Raw genomic sequence first — 27,144 nt, 5'->3', positions numbered from 1 at the left:
TGTCTCAGCTGGTAAAGAATCCGCCTGCAATGTGGGAGACCTGGGTTCGAGCTCTGGATTGGGAAGATCCCCTGGAGAAGGGAAAGGCTACCCACTCCAATATTCTGGCCTGAAAAATTCGACAGGCTGTATAGTCCATGGGGTTGCAAAGAATCGGACGTGACTGAGCAACTTTCACTCACTCACTCATGGTGTGTGAAATCTGTCTTTCTATGGAAGAGGCTTGAAAAGATTAAAAAAAACCCAGCTCTGGTATGATACAAATTAAAGATGATATTTCTTATTTCTCTTTGGCCAAATAATGGTCAGAGAATGTTAACACTGGAACAACTTCACTTTAAATAAAGCTTAGAAAGTGGGCTGTTTAAAAAAACACATCTGTGATTAATCATGCAAGTCTCAGAGCATGTATTTTACTAATCACTGAGTTCACATGGGAATACAAAACTTGAATTTTAATTTTAGTGTTAGCAATATTAACTGCCTGGGTCATCCAACTTGTAAAATTTCATCTATTAAAACATCAGAGGGACGGTTTTTAAAAGTCAGTGTCATATTCCTGAAATTTGGCAAATTTTAGTGTTTAGATTTTATATTTGAGAAAAGTACAGTCCCATGGCAGTCTCTGTCTAGCACATATATAATCAAACCCCAACATCAATAAAAGTGACTAAATAATTGGCTACTTGTCACCCAGAGATTTAGTGTATTAACTTCTCCAGTGGCTCTGATCTGAATGATATAAAATATCAGAATATGCTGATAACAATTGGACATGTATTGTCCTCTAAGAGAAATGCATCTTTAATTATATTTTTGATGTTGAGTTAGTTTGAATATAGATATAGCACAAATGTCACATGTTGTCTATGTCAAAAGAAATAAGATAAGCACAAGAGTTTGTTTAGTATGCTCATAAAAAACAAAAATGTTCTCTCTTTGAATGTCCTGTCTAAATTTTTAAATTGTGAAACAGCGGTTAAGCTTTCTTACCATTGACAGTGAGAATAAACTCCCTTGTAGTCTTTCCCGCAATGTTGCTGGCAACACAGGTATAATTGGCTGTATCACCTAGATCTGCATTATTAATTTGCAAATATCTCCCTCCAGAGAGGATTCTTATTCGAGGTGTTGCCTGGATTCAACAAGGAAAATTTATCATTAAAATGTCAGGAAAATGAAATAAGAATCATCAAAAGTAACCAAATAGTGAATTGTAGCATACCTGTCTCCCAGTATCTTTGTCTGCTCCCCCTACTACTATCCTGGAATCAGAAACTCTTGGGAGCTATCTCTATGACTGTAGTTAAGGCCAGAGCACAGTCAGTGTCTCTTGTTCTTCACAGTGATTCACTCAAGGATGGAAAAGTGTTTCAAGTTGGGCCCCTGAGTGCTCCTGCAGGACATTTCTGGAAGTGCTGGGATAAGGCATATTTTTACTGGAATCTGATAGTGAGGGTGACACAGGCGGGTGCAGCTGTACCACCATGTGCTGTGAATCTAAGACATACGTAGGACTGAGATAAAGGAAGGACAGAGACTACATAATTAGAGCCTTTGGATAATGCCTAAAGCTTAACTTCACCAACTATTATTGCTAATAAGTATCTTCCCCCTGCTCCCAATTAAGTTGTTCACAGTTTGAAGCCTGTTACTTAAAGCTGAAAGTTTCCTGATAATAAATTACCTTTGGTTAACTTAAAGGAAACAATTATCCTTCAACATTTTTAAAATAATAAATGATTTTAGTCTACAAATACTTGTTAAGCATTTATTTTGTGTCCAGGCATGGGACCAAAAATTATGAAACTACAGAGATCTATATTGAGATGAAATACTGAAATATAATGATATCTACTCTATTATGTCCAATTGAGGATTGTTCATAAACTTTTAAAAAAATGCCAGGTAGCAACAAAGGCTGATATTTTCCGGTTGTGCCAAAGTGGATCTACTTCAGGAAGAGTCCAAATGAGATTTTTCTACCATATGGGTTTTATCCCAGATAAACATATATTTCTAGTGAAAAAAGTTGCTTACACTAAGATGTACAGTTTAGGTCAATCTATCTTTAAAGTCCACACATTTTCTGTAGGCCTTTAATTCCTACGGGGGCCATTAGTGGTAAATTTTTATTATTTATAATGAGAACAGGTGATTTTTTCAATATACTTGGTAAATTCTACAAAACATATTTTAATATTTAAGTTCAATATGGGTATAGCAGGACTTTATGCTAATAAAAAGTTCCAAGTTGATTTTCATGTCTTTCTTCCATGAATATCAGTAAGTTCTGCTTATTTACTCAGTCTCACTGCAACTTTCTCTGGTTCTCTTCCCATTTACTGCCAGTGATTCTTCCAAATTTGATTTCTTTCCTTAGAACCTTGGAGAAGGCAATGGCACCCCACTCTAGTGCTCTTGCCTGGAAAATCCAATGGACGGAGGAGCCTGGTAGGCTGCACTCCATGGGGTCGCTAGGAGTCGGACATGACTTAGCAACTTCACTTTCACTTTTCACTTTCATGCATTGGAGAAGGAAATGGCAACCCACTCCAGTGTTCTTGCCTGGAAAGTCCCAGGGACGGGGGGTGCCTGGTGGGCTGCCATCTCTGGGGCCGCACAGAGTCGGATACGACTGAAGCGACTTAGCAGCAGAACCTTATTCTGAGCAGATGACCCTGTTTCCTACTCCACTGAGAAAATCAAAGCCAAGTGCCTGCAATTTATCCCTCTCATCTTGCATATGAATGCAACCTTCCTTCCTACATTTCCATCTCTGTGAAAAAGGTCATCCTTTCAGTCCAAGGCTAATCTCTTCATCTGTCACCAGGGTCCCATCCTTTCCCTACTCAACACACTTAGTTCTCTATCTTCAAATGCTTTTAGTAAATAAGAATATACAAATCTCTTTTGTATTTAAATAATAGTCCACAATCATTTCCACTTCCTCTTCTTTCACTCCCCCAACAACTGTAACTTGTCTTCTACTTTGAACACTTGACTGAAGATCGCTTACATCTTGAATCACATCTGTGTATTACCAAAGCCAATAAATACAGTTTACTTTGTATCTTGACATGAACTCTGTTAACTGCTCCCTCTCTATTTCTTGGCTTTCAGTGCACCAATTTCTCCAAGTGCTCCTTCTCAGTCCCACTTTTCTCCTCTTCTTCCTTTGCTCACTTTTTAATTGTCAATGTTGTCTTAGGCGTTATTCTCATTTACAGGTCTTCTCACACCACGTGCTTTCTGGTTGACCTCATACAAACCTATGGCTTCAACAACAGGCTATACTACTGAGGACCACCATATCAAAGATATTTTTGAGTAAATACAGATCTATATTTCTTTGAACTTTGTGGAATTTCCATTTGGATAATATATAGGTAATTCAAACTCAAAATATCTAAAACTGAACTCATCTCTCTCTTTTTTTTTTTTTGCCATTTACTGTTGAATTCAGTCTGTCCCAGTACTGACATCACTTGGTCATATCTGAAATTAGCCTGATTTCTCCATCATTGACATTTACTCAGTCCCTGTCTGAACATCTAGTGGTCTAGAGTGAAATGCACACATAGGAGATAAGACTATGGAGGAACAGTCAGAGCATGAAGGGCTTTGTGAGCAAAGCTGGGCAACTGAACCTGAATCCTGAAATCTATGGAGAATCATCAAAGGATTTTAATCAAGGTCTACTTCAACCATACCAAGCTACCTGCAGTTCCTAAGACAAGAGCATTCCTTTTCCTATAATGACTTTGTACACACTGTCACCTATATTTGGAGTCCCCTTCTTTCTCACCTAACATTTAAACTGAACTCACCCTTTCCAAGAGGCTCCCCTGGGCTATTCTTTACCCTTCAGTCTGGGTTACTTGCTTCTTCCCACTGTTTCTCCTCTGTATATCCCTCTAAGATAAAATTTATCAGCAGTATCAATTTTCTATATCCTTGATGTACTTCTGTATATTTTCAGATAGTCTATATATTGTCACGCTGCTTATTTAACTTATACGCAGAATATATCATGAGAAACGCTGGGCTGGAAGAAGCACAAGCTGGAATCAGGATTGCCAGGAGAAATATCAATAACCTCAGATATGCAGATGACACCACCTTTATGGCAGAAAGTGAGTGAAGTGAAAGTGAAATGAAGTCACTCAGTCGTGTCCGACTCTTTGCGACCCCGTGGACTGAAGCCCACCAGGCTCCTCCGTCCATGGGATTCTCCAGGCAAGGATACTGGAGTGGGTTGCCATTTCCTTCTCCAGGGGATCTTCCCAACCCAGGGATCGAACCCAGGTCTCCTGCATTGCAGGCAGACGCTTTAACCTCTGCGCCACCAGGGAAGCCCATGGCAGAAAGTGAAGAGGAACTAAAAAGCCTCTTGATGAAAGTGAAAGAGGAGAGTGAAAAGGTTGGCTTAAAGCTCAACATTCAGAAAACTAAGATCATGACACCTGGTCCCATCACTTCATGGGAAATAGATGGGGAAACAGTGGAAACAGTGGCAGACTTTATTTTTTGGGTTCCAAAATCACTGCAAATGGTGACTGCAGCCATGAAATTAAAAGACACTTACTCCTTGGAAGGAAAGTTATGGCCAACCTAGATAGCATATTCAAAAGCAGAGACATTACTTTGCCAACAAAGGTCCGTCTAGTCAAGGCTATGGTTTTTTCAGTGGTCATGTATGGATACAAGAGTTGGACTGTGAAGAAAGCTGAGCGCCGAAGAATTGATGCTTTTGAACTGTGGTGTTGGAGAAGACTCTTCAGAGTCCCTTGGACTGCAAGGAGATCCAACCAGTCCATTCTGAAGGAGATCAGCCCTGGGATTCTTTGGAAGGAATGATGCTAAAGCTGAAACTCCAGTACTTTGGCCACCTCATGGGAAGAGTTGACTCATTGGAAAAGACTGATGCTGGGAGGGATTGGGGGCAAGAGGAGAGGGGGACGACAGAGGATGAGATGGCTGGATGGCATCACTGACTCGATGGACATGAGTTTGAGTGAACTCCAGGAGTTGGTGATGGACAGGGAGACCTGGTGTGCTGTGATTCATGGGGTCGCAAAGAGTCGGACATGACTGAGTGACTGAACCGAACTGAACTGAACTGATGAGCTCCTTATGGATCACGATTATTGTTAGGAGCAATCACAATGCATAGCATTATCGCAGGCACACAATAAACAGAGAAACTGAGGCATGGGGCTGTTAAGTGATATGCATGATAATTAAACACATTAGTAACTTTCAGAATCAGTCTCTCTGTGGTTAGTGTTTGTGTAATTTGATGATGGCTAAAGTCTCTCTATCTTAGGTATTAGGGACCTAATTTCCTTTTATTTAGACTCAGTGTATCACAACTGGTTATACTAAGAGGATGAGGAAAAAGACAGATAAGTAACTACTAGGATAAGGACAATCTGAACATTCAAAGTCAAGGCTTAGAGCCAATCCTAAAAGGCTACTTAGGATCCTAGGCTGTGATACTCTATGAGAGCAGACAGGTATCACCAGAGCATGGGAGCCTCACAGAGCCAGTAACTGTGTTTCCAAAGATTTCAGTCTAGACTCCTGGTATGGGAAAGATTGAAGGTGGGAGGAAAAGGGGACGACAGAGGATGAGATGGTTGGATGGCATCACTGACTTGATGGACATGAGTTTGAGTAAGCTCCAGGAGTTGGTGATGGACAGGGAGGCCTGTTGTGCTGCAGTCTGTGGGGTCACAAAGGGTCGGACATGACTGAGTGACTGAACTGAACTGATTCACAGGTCCTTGGGGTCACTCCTGAGGTCCAAGTTTAGATCAAGGAAATTCAGTAACAGGTTTGCCCAGGGACTTGGCAAGACAAGTCAGTTCTTTTGAGACTTTGCTGGTTTCTTTTCTTTCAAGAAAAGACATGAGTGTTTCAGTCCCAGTTTAATTCACCCGCTCCAGGGGATACATACTTAGGCCAATTTACAAAGTATGTGAATCAAAATACCTGTCTTTTGACTCATAACTAGCTACTACCTACACCAGCAAAGGCTGAGAAAAGAAGGCTGACAAAAGGACTCTGTGCCTAGCCCTGCAATGCTGAATAACTAGTAACCTGATGTTGAAGGACTCTATAGCTGATTTTTTTTTTCCTCAGAATGAATCTGTGGAACTTGGCAAGACCTACCTGTAACCGTTCTCCATTTTTAAGCCAAGTGATTACAGGTGGAGGCACTGCATCCGATTTGCATTCCAGTGTCACTTGTCTGTTCCGTAACACAGTGAAATCCTGGGGCTCGCCAGTTCCAGCAATATTAGGGGGTACTGGATGGGAAAACAAATACACAAAAGGCTTTTAACAAATGAGATATAAAATGCTCTGGCTTATCTTAGGTGTTCAACAGTGTTCTTTGTGCTGTATGAAAGCAGCAGCATTAATTTAAAATGCTACTCATTCAATTTATAGTACCCTGGTAACAAATAGTGAACTTTTAAAATCGTACTCAGTACTTAAGTACCTTAAGTAACGAAATTCTTCTAAGAGCCACATGAATGATAGGATAAGTAATATAACCACAGTTTATCACCATTTAATAGGTAAAGAAACTAAGGCCCAAAGAAGGGATTTTTTTTTTTTTTTTTGTCCAGGTCTACACTTGGTAATAATTTTCTCTGGACATATTTTAAAACTTTTAAATTAGGTTCTGTCCATCATAACAAACAGAAATATATGCAGAAAGGGGGGCAAAAGAGGGGTAAGGAATTAAGAGGTATATACTACTATATATAAAATAAATAAGCTACAAGGATATAAAGTGAAGGAAACAGAGTCAATATTTCATAATAATTTTAAGTGGAGTATAATTTTAAAAAATTTTCAATCACTATGGTGTATACCTGAAACTAATATTGTAAATCAACTATACCACAATTTTAAAAGTGTATATTTTTTATGTGACTGCTGTATACACAGTTTACACGTCAGTTGGTCTAATTTGTGTGTGGGGCTGGTGGGGGCAGGAGAACACTCCTACATCACACCAGGCATACAGTTTGGATTGCTTAGTGATTTAGGCTACGAAGAGATAAAGATCTTCTGTTAAGTTCTTTAAATGTTCCTCTCTTTGAACAGTAATTTCCAGCTCTATGTCAAAGTAGGACCAGCCATAGTCTAATTGGCCCAACTTTTCTAGAAGGTAATTTGGTCTTGAATGTGTGTGTGTGTGTGTGTATGTACATGCATATGCATATACTTGCATATAATCAAGAAAGTGGACTTATAGAAATTTATTAAAACAAAATAATTAAAAATAGGCCAACAGACTTATACAAGAATGTCTATAATAGTGCTGCTTATTAAGTTGGTGAAAATATAGAAACAGCCAAAAATAAGGAATGTATTAAGTAATGGCATGTTCATAAAATTGGAAATCATGCAATCGCTTAAAAGTAATGTTATAAAAATATATATTTTTTTGACATGAAAACATGTTCAACATGCCACTGAGATAAAGAGTTAAATACTATATGCCACATGATCACATTTCTGTGACAATATTTATATGTAAAAAGGTCTTATTCTGTGAGATGAGATTATGAATACTTTTTATTTTCATTTTTACTCCAATTTATATTCTATGATTTAAAATAAATTTATATGAATTACTTGTGCAGGAACAGACATATAACTCAAAAATCCATTAAACTAGTCCCATGAGCACATGATCAGTCAAATATAAAAATCAAATTTGCAAAATACATATTTCCTAATATATAAACATAGTTTTATGATGTGTTGGATAGCTGCCCTATGTTCCATAAATTATGCCTTTTAATTAGGTATAAGTGTATGATGGACTGCAGGACATTTTCCAGCATTACCATGCACTCTCACTAAATACTCTTTATCATCATCTCCTGCAGGACTGGATGCCAGACATGTGTATCTTCCTGTATCTTCCACCTATAAAATTCAAATAAGTGAATTGCACAAGGTTAAAAGACTGGTTTTGATGATGAGAATAAATATCCTTAGAACAAATGTAAAGGACTCACACAAAGCAAGATATCATTAATACAGCATGATAGTTAAAATTTAATAACTGTCTTAACATTTGTATTTAGCACTCTGATACTGAGCATGGCTCAGCATCTCTGCTACATGTAAATCTATGTATTTGACATAGATTTTAAGAGGGTTTCAGGGCACCTGTTCCCAATAAAATCTTTTTTTGTTATTAAAAAAAAAAGAAAGAAAAACAGGGTTTCAGTATTTGATCTCAGAATGTTTGCATGTTATGTATGTTAATGATGTCAGAGAAGGCAGATACAGATAGGACACAGCACCACATATGACACAAATACTACTCAGTATTTTTTGAAGAAGTAAGTATTTATGAATTTAAATTGCAGATTGCAAAATTCTATTGGAGGCTTCCTGAAGCAAGTAAAACACATTAACCAACCAACCAACCAAAGTAGTAAATAAAAATCAGGTTATTTTAATAAAGAACATTAATACCATATTTTTAATATTCCTTGATATCCACAGCGAAACAATATAGCTATGTTATGTAATTTGGCTGTAAATAAGTCAGGCTGACAGAAAAATCTATTTCCTGACTAAAACCAGAAACATTTCTTTAAAAATGCCCATGCAGAGTTTCCACTGAAGTGTTAGACTTTATTCATATTTGACACTGTGTTAACACAGCCCATGCTTAAATAAGTGAAAAGTATACACTGAAAAACAGATGGTCTTCCTACTGTGAAAAATGTATTTTAAAAAATAGAAAATCCTGTTTTCATTTATTACTTGAATACTCCTAGAATATTGAGAATTTTAAAATTCTTACTTCAAAACTGACTTTATGGGTTATTGAAAAACTTTTTTTTTGGTAGGGTGCGTAGACTCCACTGAAAAAATTTTAGATTAGGATGTTAAGACTAGTATGTCTGGAAAATTACTAAATATAACTTTAGAAGAGTGACAGTCACATCATGCTTCAATTAAGAATTGAAAGGGATGCACTACTGCCTGGAGAATAATTTCAAAGTTGCTCGTCATATCTTGAAAACCTCTAAAAGTCAGCTCTTCTCCACCAATACAGTCTATGTGCCAATTATATTGTCCCCAACACTTGTCCTGACTCAGCCAAACTTGCACCATCATTCATGACTGTTCTTAGATCTTACCTCCTCCAAGAACCATTTCCTGACAACTTACACCCTTCTGAATACTGATAATTACTATCAGTAGCTACATTTTCTAATGTGTGTTCTCTTAATAGGGTATTTGAAAAATTATTAATCAACCAGGTGTTTTAGAGAAAGATTTTGCAGTTATAGACATGCATAATGGCTCACAAAGGAGAGAAAGGTACAGTTTTTCCAACTTGTTTTGTCACTGAAGGAGAGTTTGATGGAAAATGTCTTAGCAAACTCTCATCTTTCACGACACAATTTGGAATTTGCAAAATATCCATTATGTACCAAGCACAATTATGTGCAATAGATACATACACAAAAAGACAAAGTGCAGGTAACTAAAATATAATTTAGTAATAAGGTAAAATAAAACACAGAGGAGCAGAGGAACCACGAGCAGTCTTGGGACTTGATCATATTTAATTTTTTAATTCTATAATGTTTTAATGGTTCTCTATTGTTTCTTTCCCTAATTTTATTATGTGTGTACTTTTATTTTTCTTAGACAACTGAAACCTTTTTGAAGGTTAAGAAATGTCTTATGTATTATATTTGTGTTCTTCACAATAGCTGGACTATGTGGGTCACCATTTAACTCTTGATGGAAACTCTGTCTTGTTTTAACATAACTCTTCATTTTCACATTTAAGACCTAATGCAATGTGGCCTTATTTCCTTTTAGAGCTTTATTTACCATGCTTCCTTTATATTTATGGTTCTGGTGCACACTTCACTGTCTCCACGCTCTTCCTTAAGTTACAAAATTCTTTGGCTTCCCTTTTGGTCAGTTGAAATTACAGCATTCAAGTATTCTGATTCAGCAAGTGGTTTGATAGTGTGACCTGAGTTTTTTCTGGGTTACTAAAATGCTTGATGGAGAGAAGAGGGAAAAGCAAAGTACGTTCTCTTTAATGTTAGAAACAAGAAACTGGGCCGACTTCCACCGGCTATGCTGTTGAATCAGACCCAGGATTGAGACCAGTTCCATCACTGAGCCAGTGGTAAGTACTGGATAGGTGAATACTTAATCTTTTTCTGTCTGTTTCTGGATTTGTAGAAAGGGGATAAAGACGTTGCCTTACCAAGTTGTCACGGTGGTCATGGGTGTGATAGAGCTCATAGCCCAACATAAGACTGACACAATTCATAACCCTCAGCTCTCTTTTCTAGCTCCCTTTCTTTTCCATTTCTTCAGTGAAAATGTACATGAAATATGATTAAGTAATGTGTTATTCTACCTTTAAAGAAATGATGACTATAATAACAATAAAAGCAGCAGTAACAATAATCATTCGAACTCAACGTTAGCATCTCTGCATACCTGTGGCATCAGTCTAAGCACATCACTTTATCTCTAAAGCCTCAAGTACGTAAGTTCAGCATTGTTCCTGTTTTGATCCTGAGTTAACAGATGAAGGCATTAGGGACATACGGATAATATTTGTAACATAAGGTTTGCCTCTGTTTTTAAAAGAGTATATTGTTACAAGACACCCGAGACATACTTCTCTTTAATATATTTACATTTCAGATTAATTTCCTTAAACATAAACTGAAAGAACAGTCAATTTTATTGAATTGACCATTTTTGGAAAAATTCCATCTCTTCATATTTTCATGTTTGTGAGTTCATTCTGAAGATCAAAAGTGCCCTTTGAAGCCTCTTATACACATATGTTTGACCGCTTTTTGCCATTTCTATAAAGGGCTGCTGCTGCTAAGTCGTTTCAGTCATGTCTGACTCTGTGTGACCCCATGGACGGCAGCCCACCGGGCTCCCCCGTCCCTGGGATTCTCCAGGCAAGAACACTGGAGTGGGTTGCCATTTCCTTCTCCAATGCATGAACGTGAAAAATCAAAGTGAAGTTGCTCAGTTGTGTCCGACTCTTAGCGACCCCATGGACTGCAGCCTTCCAGGCTCCTCCATCCATGGGATTTTCCAGGCAAGAGTACTGGAGTGGGGTGCCATTGCCTAAATACACTGTCACTTATGGCATTGTGAAAACTTGAAAAAAAAAATATATATATATGAAGGTATCTTGCTTCCTTCTATACTTAATCTGATCATTTCACTTCTTTGTTTTAGTCATGTCACCTTGTAAGTGTCTATTCAATCATGCATGTCATAGAACAAATCTACCCTTGCTAAAGTCACAGAGATCTGTGATATATTCAGACTCCAAGACAATTTCTCCAACACTCCCCAGAGATTAGCAAGTAAGAAGTTTAACCTAGGACAAAATAATCATGTGAACTCTGAACTAACCTGAGTACTAGATATTCGAAGAACCTCTCCTCCTCCAAGAGTCTGCATCTGATCCATCTGTGGAAGGGGTCGACCATCTTTCATCCAGGTAATCTTAGGAGCTGGGATTCCAGAAGCCATGCAGGTAAGTTCAAGAGGATTATTAACAATTACTGACATCTCCATGGGTTCTTCAGATCCATTGATATGAGGTGGTTCTATTTAAAAGGAATTAAAGACAACAAAAAAAATAAACTTGCTGTTTGATAAGATACTGCAGTTTAGAAAAACTTTAAAAATTCAACTCAAATTTATCTTTGTACAATACAAATTGTACAAAGAATTTGGCAGGAATACCAAAATGATAATTCCTTATTATCATTTCAGTATTATTAATGAGATGTTATTTGTCATTGGCACTATTTTATTTTATTGTAGTTTAGTGTTAGTCGCTCAGTCAGGTCCGACTCTTCATGACCCCATGGACTGGAACCCACCAGGCTCCTCTGTCTATGGGATTTTCCAGGCAACAATACTGGAGTTGGTTGCCATTTCCTTCTCCATTATTGTAGTTTATTGAGGAACAATTCATTAAGTGTCAGCACTATGTAAAGTCTTTGTGCATTATCTATTCACTGGCACTGTTTTTAAAGAGAGATCATTCTTATAATAGATCATGAAGTAAACGGCAAGCCATCAAAGGTAATTAAAGCTCAGCAACTGAGATTCAGATAATTAGAGCAGTCTTACTTAACTGTGAAGATTTGAAAATGATAAAAACTAAACCCATCTTGTACTATTTTTTAAAGAGTTACTTAAATATAGTAGTGTGTTTTTGCACCTTTAAAATATCTATTGTTTCTGCAAAAGCAATAAGCAAATGCTATGAAATTCTGCAATTATCTTTTCCATGCAGAACTTTAACAGGAAACAATGACTAAGCAGAAGAAAAACAGTTACATTTGGAGACTATTTTTGCATAAAACACATTTGTTATGTCTGGGCAGAAATAATTTCCTCTTTTGTTATTTATACTTCTCAATTACCTTTCTCAAGAGGATGTTAAAGAATCTAAACACTTGGAGGAAACATTAAAGTTTCTTGGTCCAACTATTCCTAAGTTTAAGAATCACTTTAAAACAGATTTCCCTTACACTAATCATTCAAATTTTCTATGAAACTTTCCAGCTTACTATTTCACAAGGCAGCAAAAATAGCTGTTGGACAGCTCCAAGGATTAGCTGTGTGTGTGTGCGTGTGTGTGTGTGTGTGTGTGTGTGCACATGTGTGTGTGTTTTAAATCAGGCACATAGTTTAGAGCAGAGGTTCACAGTAGGAGACAGAATCTGAAATCAAACAGCCTGATTTTGATTCCTGGCTCCAACAATAATTAGGTTAGTGGATTTGAACAAATCTTTAAAAAAAAAAAAAATTCACACATTATTTAACTAAGAGAATTGTGAAGATTCAATGAGATAATCTATGAAGTATATTTCTTTTGTGTTTCTGAATCTGTTTTATAATTAAAGGTTTATTAATGTAATTAAAACTTTCTTAAGAAAGTTATAACTGCTACTAACATACTACATCTGTTGGTGTTATTATTAAAAACTGCCTCCTAGATTTCTTAAAAAACTAGGAATAAAACTACCATATGATCCAGCAATCCCACTACTGGGCATATACCCTGAGAAAAATCATAACTGAAAAAGACACATAATTGAAAAAGCAATCCCACTACTGGGCATATACCCTGAGAAAAATCATAACTGAAAAAGACACATAATTGAAAAAGCAATCCCACTACTGGGCATATACAATTGAAAAAGACATGTACCCCAATGTTCACCGCAACACTATTTATAATAGCCAGGACAAGGAAGCAACCTAGATGGCTGTTTACAGATAAATGGATAAAGAAGTTGTGGTATATATGATGGAATTCCATTTGAACTATTTCAAATCCTAAACGATGATGCTGTTAAAGTGCTGCACTCAATATGCCAGCAAATTTGGAAAACTCAGCAGTGGCCACAGGACTGGAAAAGGTCAGCTTTCATTCCAATCCCAAGGAAAGGCAATCCCAAAGACTGCTCAAATTACTGCACGATTGCTCTCATCTCACATGCTAGCAGAGTAATGCTCAAAATTCTCCAAGCCAGGCTTTAACAGTATGTGAACCATGAAATTCCAGATGTTCAAGCTAGATTTAGAAAAGACAGAGGAACCAGAGATCAAATTGCCAACATCTGTTGGATCACCGAAAAAGCAAGAGAGTTTCTAGAAAAACATCTACTTCTGCTTTATTGATTACACCAAAGCCTTTGACTATGTAGATCACAATAAACTGTGGAAAATTCTTCAAGAGATGGGAATAGCAGACCTCCTGACCTATCTCCTGAGAAATCTATATGCAGGTCAGGAAGCACCAGTTAGAACCGGACATGGAACAATAGACTGGTTCCAAATCGGAAAAGGAGTATGTCAAGGCTGTATATTGTCACCCTACTTATTTAACTTATATGCAGAGTACATCATGAGAAATGCCAGGCCAGATGAAGCACAAGCTGGAATGAAGATTGCCAGGAGAAACAGTAATAACCTCAGATATGCAGATAACACCACCCTTACGGTAGAAAGTGAAGAGGAACTAAAGAGTCTGTTGATGAAAGTGAAAAGAGGAGAGTGAAAAAGCTGGCTTAAAATTCAACATTCAGAAAACTAAGATCATGGCATCTGGTCCCATCACTTCATGGTAAATAGATGGGGAAACAATGGAAACAGTGACAGACTTTCTTTTCTTGGGCTCCAAAATCACTGCAGATAGTAACTGCAGCCATGAAATTAAAAGACGCTTGCTCCCTGGAAGAAAACTGACCAACCTAGACAGCATATTGAAAAGCAGAGACATTTGCTGACAAAGGTCCATCTAGTAAAAGCTATGGTTTTTCCAGCAGTAATGTATGAATGTGAGAGTTGGACTATAAAGAAAGCTGAGTGCTGACAAATTGATGCTTTTGAACTGTGGTGTTGGGAGAAGACTCTTGAGTCTTGACTTGGACCTTGACCAAGTCTTGACTCTTGACCTTGGACTTCAAGGAGATCCAACCAGTCTATCCTAAAGGAAATCAGTCCTGAATATTCATTGGAAGGACTGATGCTGAAGCTGAAACTCCAATACTTTGGCCATCTAATGCAAAGAACTGACTCACTAGAAAAGACTGATGCTGGGAAAGATTGAAGGCAGGAGGAGAAGGGGATGACAGAAGATGGGATGGTTGGATGGCATCACTGACTCTATGGACATGAGTTTGTGCAAGCTCTGGGAGCTGGTGATGGACAGGGAAGCCTGGCATGCTGCAGTCCATGGGGTCACAAAGAGTTGAATGTGACTGAGCGACTGAACTGAACTGATTTATAGATATAGATGCAAATGTATATACACAGTAGAATGTTACTCAGCAATAAAACGGAATGGATTTGAGTCAGTTCTAGTGAGGTGGATGAACCTAGAGTCTGTTATACAGAGTTAAGTAAACAAGAAAGAGAAAACCAAATATCATATTAACACATATGTATGGAATCTAGAAAAATGGTATTGATGAACCTATCTGAAGGGCAGGAATAGAGATTCAGACATAGAGAACAGACGTATGAACACAGCAGGGGTTGGAGGCTGGGACAGACTGAGAATAGCACTGAAATATATCCATTACCAAATATAAAGTAGATAGCTAATGAGAAGCTATTATATAACAGAGGGGGCTCAACCTGGTGGTCTGTGACAACATAGAGGGGTGGGATGGGGTGGGAGGTGCGAAGGACCTTCAAGAGGGAGGGAACATTTGTGTGCTTATGGCTGATTTATGTTGATATATGGCAGAAACCAACACAACATTGTAAAGCAATTATACTCCAATTAAAAATAAACTTAAAGATACTGCCTCCTAAAATTTGTACCTATGGTCCTTGTTTCCTTTCTGGAAAAAAGTAATATATTATAATTAAGAACTCAGAGTTTCTTAACCATTGTCCCATATGACCACTCTTTTTCAGTTTTATCCATCTTATGATATATTGTGGTCAAGATACATTTTAAGTGCATTTTAGATCAATCCAAGATTCCTTGTTTAAAAGATCTTAGTGTCTCCATGTTGCTCACTGAATTAAATAAAAACTCATCATGGTTTCCAAGACTTCTACAATATAGCTTCAATCTCTCCTTATAACATTATTTTTAATACACTTTATGTAACTTAGATTTCAAATTAGACTATTACTGTCCCTCAGCAAGTTCAGTTGCCTCTTGGTCTACAACAAACTCTACAATTTCTATCCCTTTAATAGCAACCCACTCCAGTATTCTTGCCTGGAGAATCCCATGGACAGAGGAGCCTGGCAGGCTACTGTCCATGGGTTCGCAAGAGACAGACACGACTTAGTGACTAAACCACCACCAGCAATATTCATAGTATGCTATTTGTATCACTCAAAAGCATTGATCAGATTCTCCGTTTGACTGTAGGCAATTCTTTATTCCTCTCATTTTTTCATTATTTACTATGGGTAAGTCACTGTGGATACAAAGATTAAGTAAGTATGGCCTTTATCCTCAGAAGATTATAGTACTAGATTTAAAGACTCAGCAATAGCAGCAACAACAGAAACAGCATGTTTCCAACTGTTTCAAACTCCAGCCATCATATCTCACATGTGTTAAGTGATTGCAAACACATTTCACTCTGTATCTTGTGACTAGTGAAAGTTGCTCAGTCCTGTCTGACTTTTTGCAACGCCATGGACTATACAGTCCATGGAAAGCTCCAGGCCAGAATACTGGCCTTTCCTTTCTCCAGGGGATCTTCCCAATCCAGGGATTGAACCCAGGTCTCCCACATTGCAGGCAGATTCATTACCAGCTGAGCTACAAGAGGAGCCAATTTGTCTTACACTTTGGGCAGGACAGGAGTTGTCCATACTCTGATGACTCCAACACTTACATTTCTAGCCTAGATCTCTTTTCTGGGCTCCAGATATACCCAGTTACCAGATAAGAATCTTCAGTGGGTTCTTTGAAAACAGCTTCCAACTCAACATATACTCAGACTGAATCTGTGACCTTATTCCTCAAAACCTGGTCCATTTCCAGCATTCCCTGCATTTATGTGATGAAACTGTCAATTGTTCAGTCACATAAGCCAGGAACTGGGTGTCATCCTTAATACCTTCTTCATCATCATCACTTCCCTACATCCAAATCCATAACCAAGTCTTAATACTTCTACCTGAAGTTATCTTTTGAGTACATCTTTCCTTCTCACCTCCATCACTAATCTGAGTTACAATGCCATTTATTTGGACTAATATATCTTGGCTATAGGTGCGTACCGAGTACCATTTAGCTGTTTCTTTTTTGTTAACAGAGCTCAATCTTGTGAGGGCTGTCATTGTGTTAAAAATTACATTTTCTAGCCTTTTCAGTAGGTAGTAGATGGAGTGGCATGTGAAGAATCTAACCAAGGAGATGTACATGGAAGTAATTTTGTGGGAATTCTAAGAAAATCCTGAAAGGGACAATTTTTTGCCTTCCCTATTTTTCTTGCTCTACTGGGCTTCCCTGGTGGCTCAGAGGTTACAGCGTCTGCCTGGACTGTGGGAGACTGGGGTTCGATCCCTGGGTTGGGAAGATCCCCTGGAGAAGGAAATGGCACCCCACTCCAGTACTCTTGCCTGGAGAATCCCAGGGAGGGAGCAACCTGGTGGGCTATAGTCCACAGGGTCGCAAAGAGTCGGACACGACTGAGAAACTTCACTCGCTCACTTCACACTCGCTGTTGCAACTGGTGATGCTGGGGGTGAGCCGATGACGCACAATCACAGACTGAGCATGATGTTGAAGCCAGGGGCCAAGAGAACTGTAAAGACTTGAACTGCTGAATGAATGCAAGTAGTGCCCAGCTCCAGAAATCTCGTTCAGTGAGAAAAACAAAAGTTCTTTAAGTCAGCATGTTTAGACTCATTTGCTGCTGCTGCTGCTGCTGCTAAGTCGCTTCAGTCGTGTACGACTCTGTGCCACCCCATAGACAGCAGCCCATCAGGCTCAACCTTCCCTGGGATTCTCCAGGCAAGAACACTGGAGTGGGTTGCCATTTCCTTCTCCAATGCATGAAAGTGAAAAGTGAAAGTGAAGTCGCTCAGTCTTCGACTTAGCAACCCCATGGACTGCAGCCTACCAGGCTCCTCTGTCCATGGGATTTTCCAGGCAAGAGTGCTGGAGTGGGATGCCACTGCCTTCTCCGTTAGACTCTGTTAATCACAGGTAAACACCATCCCTAATGATACACTCTCGGAGTCCATTTTTGTCCTGCTCCAGCCCACTCTCCACTTTTCAGTCAGTGATATTCTCAAACTGCAACTCTACTCACGGCATTCCCCTTATTAGAACTTTTAAAGATTTCCCATTGTTCTAGGACAAACCCCTAGATTCTTAATGTGGTCAACAATCCCTTCACGGTCTCAGATCAGATCAGTCGCTCAGTTGTGTCTGACTCTTTGCGACCCCATGAATCGCAGCACGCCAGGTCTCCCTGTCCATCACCAACTCCTGGAGTTCACTCAGACTCACGTCCATCAAGTCAGTGATGCCATCCAGCCATCTCATCCTCTGTCGTCCCCCTCTCCTCTTGCCCCCAATCCCTCCCAGCATCAGAGTCGTTTCCAATGAGTCAACTCTTCGCATGAGGTGGCCAAAGTACTGGAGTTTGAGCTTTAGCATCATTCCTTCCAAAGAAATCCCAGGGCTGATCTCCTTCAGAATGGACTGGTTGGATCTCCTTGCAGTCCAAGGGACTCTCAAGAGTCTTCTCCAACACCACAGTTCAAAAGCATCAATTCTTCGGCACTCAGCCTTCTTCACAGTCCAACTCTCACATCCATACATGACCACTGGAAAAACCATAGCCTTGACTAGAAGAACCTTTGTTGGCAAAGTAATGTCTCTGCTTTTGAATACGCTATCTAGGTTGGCCATAACTTTCCTTCCAAGGAGTAAGCGCCTTTTAATTTCATGGCTGCAGTCACCATCTGTAGTGATTTTGGAGCCCAGAAAAATAAAATCTGGCACTGTTTCCACTGTTTCCCATCTATTTCCCATGAAGTGGTGGGACCAGATGCCATGATCTTCGTTTTCTGAATGTTGAGCTTTAAGCCAACTTTTTCACTCTCCACTTTCACTTTCATCAAGAGGCTTTTGAGTTCCTCTTCACTTTCTGCCATAAGGGTGGTGTCATCTGCATATCTGAGGTTATTGATATTTCTCCCAGCAATCTTGATTCCAGCTTGTGTTTCTTCCAGTCCAGGGTTTCTCATGATGTACTCTGCATATAAGTTAAATAAACAGGGTGACAATATACAGCCTTGACGAACTCCTTTTCCTATTTGGAACCAGTCTGTTTTTCCATGTCCAGTTCTAACTGTTGCTTCCTGACCTGCATACAGGTTTCTCAAGAGGCAGGTCAGGTGGTCTAGTATTCCCATCTCTTTCAGAATTTTCCACAGTTTATTGTGATCCACACAGTCAAAGGCTTTGGCATAGGCAATAAAGCAGAAGTAGATGTTTTTCTGGAACTCTCTTGCTTTTTCCATGATCCAACGGATGTTGGCAATTTGATCTCTGGTTCCTCTGCCTTTTTTAAAACCAGCTTGAACATCAGGAAGCTCATGGTTCACATATTGCTGAAGCCTGGCTTCACGGTCTGAACCCTGTCAATTCCCTCCACCCCCAACCCCAGCTTTATTCTACATGATCTTCTCCCTTGTTTTTAGTATTTTAGCCACAGCAGACTTTTCAGAACTGCTAACACACTGTGAGATCTCCTACCAGATGGATGGAGTTGAGACTAGCAGTTCCCCAAATTAGGATATTTACATTCACATTCCTAGTAGAGTACAGATTGAAGTTTTGCAGGTTTTAATGGAACTAGCCTTCAACAGATGCTGAAATGCTAAAGCTGCTTATCTTTCTGTTGAGCGGTTTTCAAACCTGTTTTATTTTAATATCCTTATACATCTTGCAGGAGGGCAGGTTGTTCTTTGTATTGATATATGACTCTATCCGCATTACTGTTACTTTCCTTTTTGTTTTCTACATCCATAAAAGCAGCGGGCTATGGTTCTGCTTCTGGGTTCTTGAATTCCTGGAGAAGTATTCCTTCTCTCTGTCTCCACTGCCACATGCTGCACCAGGCCCCTGTATTTTTAGGCCTGTATAACAGACGTTTCAAGTCATTCTTCACTATGTCATCAGAGGGATTTTTTTGGAAGTGAAATCTGATTGTAACATATTCCTGCTTCTGCCTTCCTAATGAAGTCCAGATTTTCAGAGTCTTTTCACAGTATGGCTTCTGTCCAGGTATATTTCCTGTCGCGCTCAACTTCAGTGAGCACAAACAGAAAACTCAAGCTTTATCACTCCTAGGTAAAAAATGGATGTCTCTCCTCACTCTTCAGGACACTTTGACTTTTTAAGGCTTAGATGTCTCCTTGAGGGGATCTTCTCTGAACCTTCCCATCCCACAGAATTTTCACCATATCATTCCTATCACACTCAAAAGTCATCACTTGTTCTATATCTGTGTTCTCCGCTGATGCCGGAAGTTGAGGGCTGAGACCACATCCTGTTTAGTCAGTGATGCATTCAAGTACATTTCATACCATATGGCACATAGTAGGTGTTCAATGATAATGTGCTACATGATACTAGAAACATGCTGGGCACATAATAAATAGTCAGTAATTAATATGTGAATAATTAATGTACAAGATCATATTTATGTCATCTCCTGGTATTCTTCATAGTCTGTGAATTGCTATATAGGAATGTGTTATTCCACCCTTCTTCACTAACACACACTTTCTCCTGCCTACTGTCTCTAAATATTCTGGAGCACTGCCTCTGTTATCACCTTTCATTCTGTGGAACACTCATCTACACCACTGTATTTCTGTTTGTTTATTTGATATTGTTCTGTTTCCTGCTACAGTTAAAACTCAATTTAGTCCAGCTGATAAGTACCTAAATCTATTCAGTTCAAGCCAACAGATAAATATTATGTGTCAAATGCCATGCTCAAGCCCAGGGAATACAGCAGTATGTAAAAAGGGTACCGCTCATCATGGAGTTTAACTAAGGATGAGATGGACTTTTAAGGTTATATAAATAATAATAGGTACTATGAGAAAGTTTATAGCACATCCTAGAAACATTTGGCCACCAAAATTCTTCATTTTTCCTTGTGGGACACATTTTGTTGAAAAAAAAATTAATGAGCCAGAGATTTTATTTTAAACATTATGAAAAAACAAAATTCCAAAAAATTATTGATTGTTGAAATAGTTCACTTCTTTCATGTTCATTTCTTCTCCCAATAAAAATGTTTTACTTCTCGGAAAACATATGGTTTCTCTCTATACTATTTGCTTGCATGTAGAACACTGGAATACACATTTAAAATATTTTTTGTGTGTGAAATAATGCCATCTGCAGCAGCATGGGTGAACTTAGATATTATCACACTAAGTGAAGTAACTCAGACAGAAAAAGACAAATAGCATATATAACTTACATGTGAAATGCAAAAGAGTGGTGCAAATAAACTTATTTACAAAACAGAAATAGAGTCACATATGCAGAAAATAAACTTGTGGTTACCAGGGAGGAAAGGTGGAGGAGAGATAAATTGGGAGATTGGAATTGATATATACACACTACTACATATAAATGGGTAACAAGGAGCTACTGTGTAGCACAGGGAACTCTACTTAATACTCTGTAATGACTTACATGGAAAAAGATCCCAAAAAAGAGTGGATACATGTATAACTGATTCACTTTGCTATAGAGCAAAAGCTAACACAACATTGTTAATCAACTATACTTCAATTAAAAAAAATTTTTTTAAGTAAAAAAAAAAAAAATCCCTAATCAAATCTAGGCAAGAATTATTCAACTTGCCAGGTGGGCTTTTTGAAACCATATACAAGTGTATATATCTCTACAGTAAAGTTTTTCTTCCATATATATATAAATGTACAAAAGAAGAAACAGAGCTAGATCATTTGAAATGACCATTAAACTATAATCTACGGACTGGATCATTTAAAGACTGTGGAATAACACAGTAGCATAAACATTACGCTTTTCCATTAAATTACTATCATCAGAAGAGATTTCAGTTCTGTTGTTGTTTAGTCACTAAGTAGTGTCCAACTATCTTCACGACCAAGATAACCATGAAGGTGTGATCACTCACCTAGAGCCAGACATCCTGGAATGTGAAGTCAAGTGGGCCTTAGAAAGCATCACTATGAACAAAGCTAGTAGAGGTGATGGAATTCCAGTTGAGCTACTTATTTCAAATCCTAAAAGATGGTGCGGTGAAAGTGCTGCACTCAATATGCCAGCAAATTTGGAAAACTCAGCAGTGGCCACAGGACTGGAAAAGGTCAGTTTTTCATTCTAATCCCAAAGAAAGGCAATGCCAAAGAATGCTCAAATAACTGCACAATTGCACTCATCTCACACTTGAGCTAGTAAAGTCATGCTCAAAATTCTCCAAGCCAGACTTCAGCAATACGTGAACCGTGAACTTCCAGATGTTCAAGCTGGTTTTAGAAAAGGCAGAGGAACCAGAGATCAAATGCCAACATCTGCTGGATCATCAAAAAATGCAAGAGAGTTACAGAAAAACATCTACTTCTGCTTTATAGGCTACACCAAAGGCTTTGACTATTGTATCACAACAAACTGTGGAAAATTCTTCAAGAGATGGGAATACTAGACCACCTGACCTGCCTCTTGAGAAACCTATATGCAGGTCAGGAAGCAACAGTTCAAACTGGACATGGAACAACAGACTGGCCAAACAGGAAAAGGAGTATGTCAAGGCTGTATATTGTCACCCTGCTATTTAACTTATATGCAGAGTACATCATGAGAAACGCTGGGCTGGAAGAAGCACAAGCTGGAGTCAAGATTGCCAGGAGAAATATCAATAACCTCAGCTATGCAGATGACACTACTCTTATGGCAGAAAGTGAAGAGGAACTAAAAAGCCTCTTGATAAAAGTGAAAGAGGACAGTGAAAAAGTTGGCTTAAAGCTCAACATTCAGAAAATGAAGATTATGGCATCTCGTCCCATCACTTCATGGGAAATAGATGGGGAAACAGTGGAAACAGTGTCAGACTTTATTTTTTTGGGCTCCAAAATCACTGCAGATGGTGATTGCAGCCATGAAATTAAAAGACGCTTACTCCTTGGAAGGAAAGTGATGGCCAACCTAGATAGCATATTCAAAAGCAGAGACATTACTTTGCCAACAAAGGTTCATCTAGTCAAGGCTATGGTTTTTCCAGTGGTCATGTATGGATGTGAGAGTTGGACTGTGAAGAAAGCTGAGCACTGAAGAATTAATGCTTTTGAACTGTGGTGTTGGAGAAGACTCTTGAGAGTCCCTTGGACTGCAAGGAGATCCAACCAGTCCATTCTGAAGGAGATCAGCCCTGGGATTTCTTTGGAAGGAATGATGCTAAGGCTGAAACTCCAGTACTTTGGCCACCTCATGCAAAGAGTTGACTCATTGGAAAAGACTCTGATGCTGGGAGGGATTGGGGGCAGGAGGAGAAGGGGACAACAGAGGATGAAATGGCTGGATGGCATCACTGACTCGATGGACGTGAGTTTGAGTGAACTCCGGGAGTTGGTGATAGACTGGGAGGCCTGGCGTGCTGCAATTCATGGGGTCTCAAAGAGTCGGACACGACTGAGCGACTGAACTGAACTGAACTAAGTGTCCAGCTTTTTGTGAACCCATGGACTGCAGTGTGCCAGGCTCCTACGTCCTCCACTATCTCCTGGCACTTGCTCAAATTCATGTGTATTGAATTAATGATGCAATCTAAATACCTCATCCTCTGCCTCCCCCTTCTCCTTTTGCCTTTCCCAGCATCAGAGTCTTTTCCAGTGAGCTAGCCCTTTGTATCAGGTGGCCAAAGTACTGGAGCTTCAGCATCAGTTCTTCCAATAAATATTCAGAGTTGATTTCCTTTAGGATTGACTGGTTTGATTTCCTTGCATCCCAAGGGACTCTCAAGAGTTTTCTCCAGCACCATGAGTTGAAAGCACCAGTTCTCTGGTGTTCAGTCTTCTTTATGGTCCAACTCTAACATCTGTACATGAATACTGGAAAAACCATAAATTTGACTATACAGAACTCTGTTGGCAAAGTGATGTCTCTGCATTTTAATATTCTGTCTAGGGCTTCCCAGGTGGCACCATTGGTAAAGAACCATCTGCCATTATAGGAGACATAAGAGATGTGGGTTCAACCCTTGGGTCGGGGAAATCCCCTGGAGGATGACATGGCAATCAATTCCTGTATTCTTGCCTAGAGAATCTCAGGGGCAGAGGAGCCTGGTGGACTACTGTCCTTTGGGTTGCAAAGAGTTGTACACGACTGAGTGACTCAGCATGCTAGGTCTGTCATAGCTTCCCTTCCAAGGAGCAAGTTTCTTTTAATTTCATGGCTGCAATCACCATCCACAGTGATTCTGGAGCCCAAGGGGGTAAAAAAAAATCTGTCACTGCTTCCACTTTTTCCTCTTCTGTTTGCCACAAAGTGATGGGACCCGATGCCTTGATCTTTGTTTTTTTTTATGCTGAGTTTCAAGCCAGGTTTTTCACTCTCCTGTTTCACCCTCATCAAGAGGCTCTTTAGTTCCTCTTCATTTTCAACCATTCGAGTGGTATCATCTGCATATCTGAGGTTGTTGATATTTCTCCCAGCAATCTTGATTCCAGCTTGTGATTCATCAGCCTGGCCTTTGGCATGATGTACTCTGCACAGAAGTTAAGTTAACAGGGTGACAGTGAGCAGCCTCGTCATACTCCTTTACCAATTTTGACCAGTCGGTTGTTCCATGTGAGGTTCTAACTGTTGCTTCTTGGCCTGCATTTGGGTTTCTTAGGAGACAGGTATGGTGGTATGGTATTCCCATCTCTTGAAGAATTTTCCACAGTTTGTTGTGATCCACACAGTCAAAGGGTTTCATGTGGTCAATGAAGCAGAAGCAAATGTTTTTCCGGAACTCCTTTGCTTTCTTCATGATCCAACAAATGTTAACAATTTATTTCTGGTTTTTCTATCTTTTCTAAATCCAGCTTAAACATCTGGAAGCTCTTGGTTCACGTACTGCTAAAGCCTAGCTGGAAGGATTTTGAGCATAAACTTCGCTATCTTGTGAAATGAGTGCAACTGTATGGTAGTTTTAACATTCTTGGCAATGCCCTTTTTTGGGATTGGGATGAAAACAAACCTTTTCCAGTCCTGTGGCCACTGCTGAGTTTTGCAAATCTGCTTACATATTGAGTGTAGCACTTTAATAGCATCATCTTTAAAATGATCTTTAGGATTTTAGGATTTTAAGTAGTTCACCTGGAATTTCGTCACCTCCAGTAGCTTTGTTTGTAGTAATGCTTCCTAAGGGTCACTTGACTTTATACTCCAGGATGTCTAGCTCTAGGTAATTGACCACAACACCATGGTTATTGGAGTTATTAAGACATTTGTTGTATGGGTCTTCTGTATATTCCTACCACTTCTTCTTAATCTCATCTGCTTCTGTTAGGTCCTTACTATTTCTGTCCTTTATTGAGCCATCCTTGCATGGGTGTTCCCTTAATATCTCCAATTTTCTCGAAGAGTTCTTTGCACTGTTCATTTAAGAAGGCCTTCTTATCCTTCCTTGCTATTCTCTGGAACTCTGCATTCAGTTGGGTATACACATCTTTTCATTTCTCCCTTGCCTTTCACCTGTCTTTTCCTCAACTATTTGTAAAACCTCCTCAGACAACCACTCTGCATTCTTGTATTTTTTTCCTTTGGGCTGGTTTTGGTCACTGCCTCCTGTACAATATTATGAACTTCTGCCCATAGTTCTTCAGGCACTTTATCTACCAGATCAATCCCTTGAATCTTTGTCACCTCCACTGTATAATCATAAGGGATTTGATTTAGGTCATACCTGAGTGGCCTAATGCTTTTTCTCTACTTTCTTCAATTTAAGCCCGTATTTGGCAATAAGGAGCTCATGATCTGACCCACAGTCCAAGTACTGCATTTTGGACTCTCTTGTTGACTATGAGAGCTATTCCATTTCTTCAAAGGGATTTTTGCCCACAGTAGTAGATATATCGGTCATCTGAATTAAATTCACCCATTCCAGTCCATCTTATTTCACTGATTCCTAAGATGTTGATGTTTACTCTTGCCATCTCCTGCTTGGCCACATCCAATTTACATTGATTCATAGACCTAACATTCCAGGTTCCTATGCAATATTGTTCTTTACAGCATCAGACTTTACTTTTACCACCAGACATGTACACATCTGAGCACTGTTTCTGCTTTGGCCCAGCCACTTCATTCTTTCTGGAGCTATTAGTAACTGCCCTCCGCTCTTTGCCAGTAGCATACTGGGCACCTTCTTCTTGGGGGTGGCTCATCTTTTGGTGTCATATCTTTTTGCTTTCCATACTATTTGTTGTGTTCTAATAGCAAGAATAATGGAGTGGGTTGTCATTTCTACCTCCAGTGGGCCATGTTTTGTCAAAACTCTTCGCTATGACCCATCTACCTTGGGTGGCCCTGCAAGGCATGGCTCATAGCTTCATTGAGTTATGCAAGCCCCTTCACCATGAAAAGGCTGTTACCCATGAAGGAGGATTTTAATTCTTGGAAAAAGTTAAAAAACTACTTATCTACTGTGTGTGACTTGGTCAGTGAATGATGTTTTATAAGTAGTAGGGCTCATCCTTTTATACAGAGAAGAAACAATAACATGCTTCAGATAAAAGTAAATGTAGGGGAATTATAAAACAGAAATATGAAGTACAATGAAATTTTTAAAAATTTTGTCCCATAGCCAGTGATTCTAAAAATTACACTTACTCATTGTCTTTATTATGACATATTTCCCAATTATTTTACTCACCCAAGATCTTCAGGATAAAGTGTTTGCTGACTTCTCCTGCTTCATTTGAGGCAATGCAGGTGTACCGTCCCGAATCTTCAGTTTCTGCTTTGATGAGCTGAAGGACCATTCCTTGAGAGCTGATTGACAGATGGGCATCTAGCCCCAGAGGCCGACCATCTCTAAGCCAGGACATCCTGGGAGCTGGGGTTCCATCAGTAAAACATGTCATGGAGGTGGAACTACCCTTGACAATTGTGATTTCCTCTGTCCCCATCCCATTGTCCAGACTTGGTGGTACTAAATAGAAAACAAAATTATATATCTATTATTATTTTATATCAATTTAGATTAAAAATTTTAATGGTTCCCTTAGTTCTATAGTGTTTCTGTGATCTATAAAATTATAGAATTTAAAATACCATATAATTAGTTAAGACTTTACTATAAAAATCTGTATTATAGGCTAATTACTAACTTTGCAAAATATTAATAATAAGCTCTCAGGACTGTTTCCTTGTTGAACATACAAAACTAAATGTGGTTTAAATTTGGTCATTTTTTTTTTAACATTTTAGACTTTCACCTTTAATTTATTATAATATATTCCAGATATTATATCCTCTTCCAATAACACAAGAGAAGACTCTACACATGGACATCACCAGATGGT

The 27,144-nt window shown here is 39.0% G+C and overlaps 1 protein-coding gene across 3 annotated transcripts in view; it reads right to left on the bottom strand.

Moving 5' to 3' along the window:
* Positions 1 to 27,144, bottom strand: part of HMCN1 (hemicentin 1) — a 540,104-nt gene that overhangs the window by 88,961 nt on the left and 423,999 nt on the right. For all 3 annotated transcript variants that reach the window (XM_010813560.4, XM_024976236.2, NM_001192537.3), the window contains exons 68-72: positions 26,493 to 26,771; positions 11,464 to 11,660; positions 7,872 to 7,953; positions 6,178 to 6,314; positions 994 to 1,135 (exon numbers count right to left, since the gene is read on the bottom strand). In XM_010813560.4, the coding sequence (XP_010811862.2) occupies positions 994 to 1,135; positions 6,178 to 6,314; positions 7,872 to 7,953; positions 11,464 to 11,660; positions 26,493 to 26,771 (837 nt within the window). The remainder of the gene's footprint in view (positions 1 to 993; positions 1,136 to 6,177; positions 6,315 to 7,871; positions 7,954 to 11,463; positions 11,661 to 26,492; positions 26,772 to 27,144) is intronic.

The sequence above is a fragment of the Bos taurus genome, chromosome 16 (genome assembly GCF_002263795.3).
Source record: "Bos taurus isolate L1 Dominette 01449 registration number 42190680 breed Hereford chromosome 16, ARS-UCD2.0, whole genome shotgun sequence".
In the NCBI taxonomy this organism is placed as follows: Eukaryota; Metazoa; Chordata; class Mammalia; order Artiodactyla; family Bovidae; genus Bos; species Bos taurus.
This window is presented reverse-complemented; position numbering and strand designations above follow the sequence as displayed.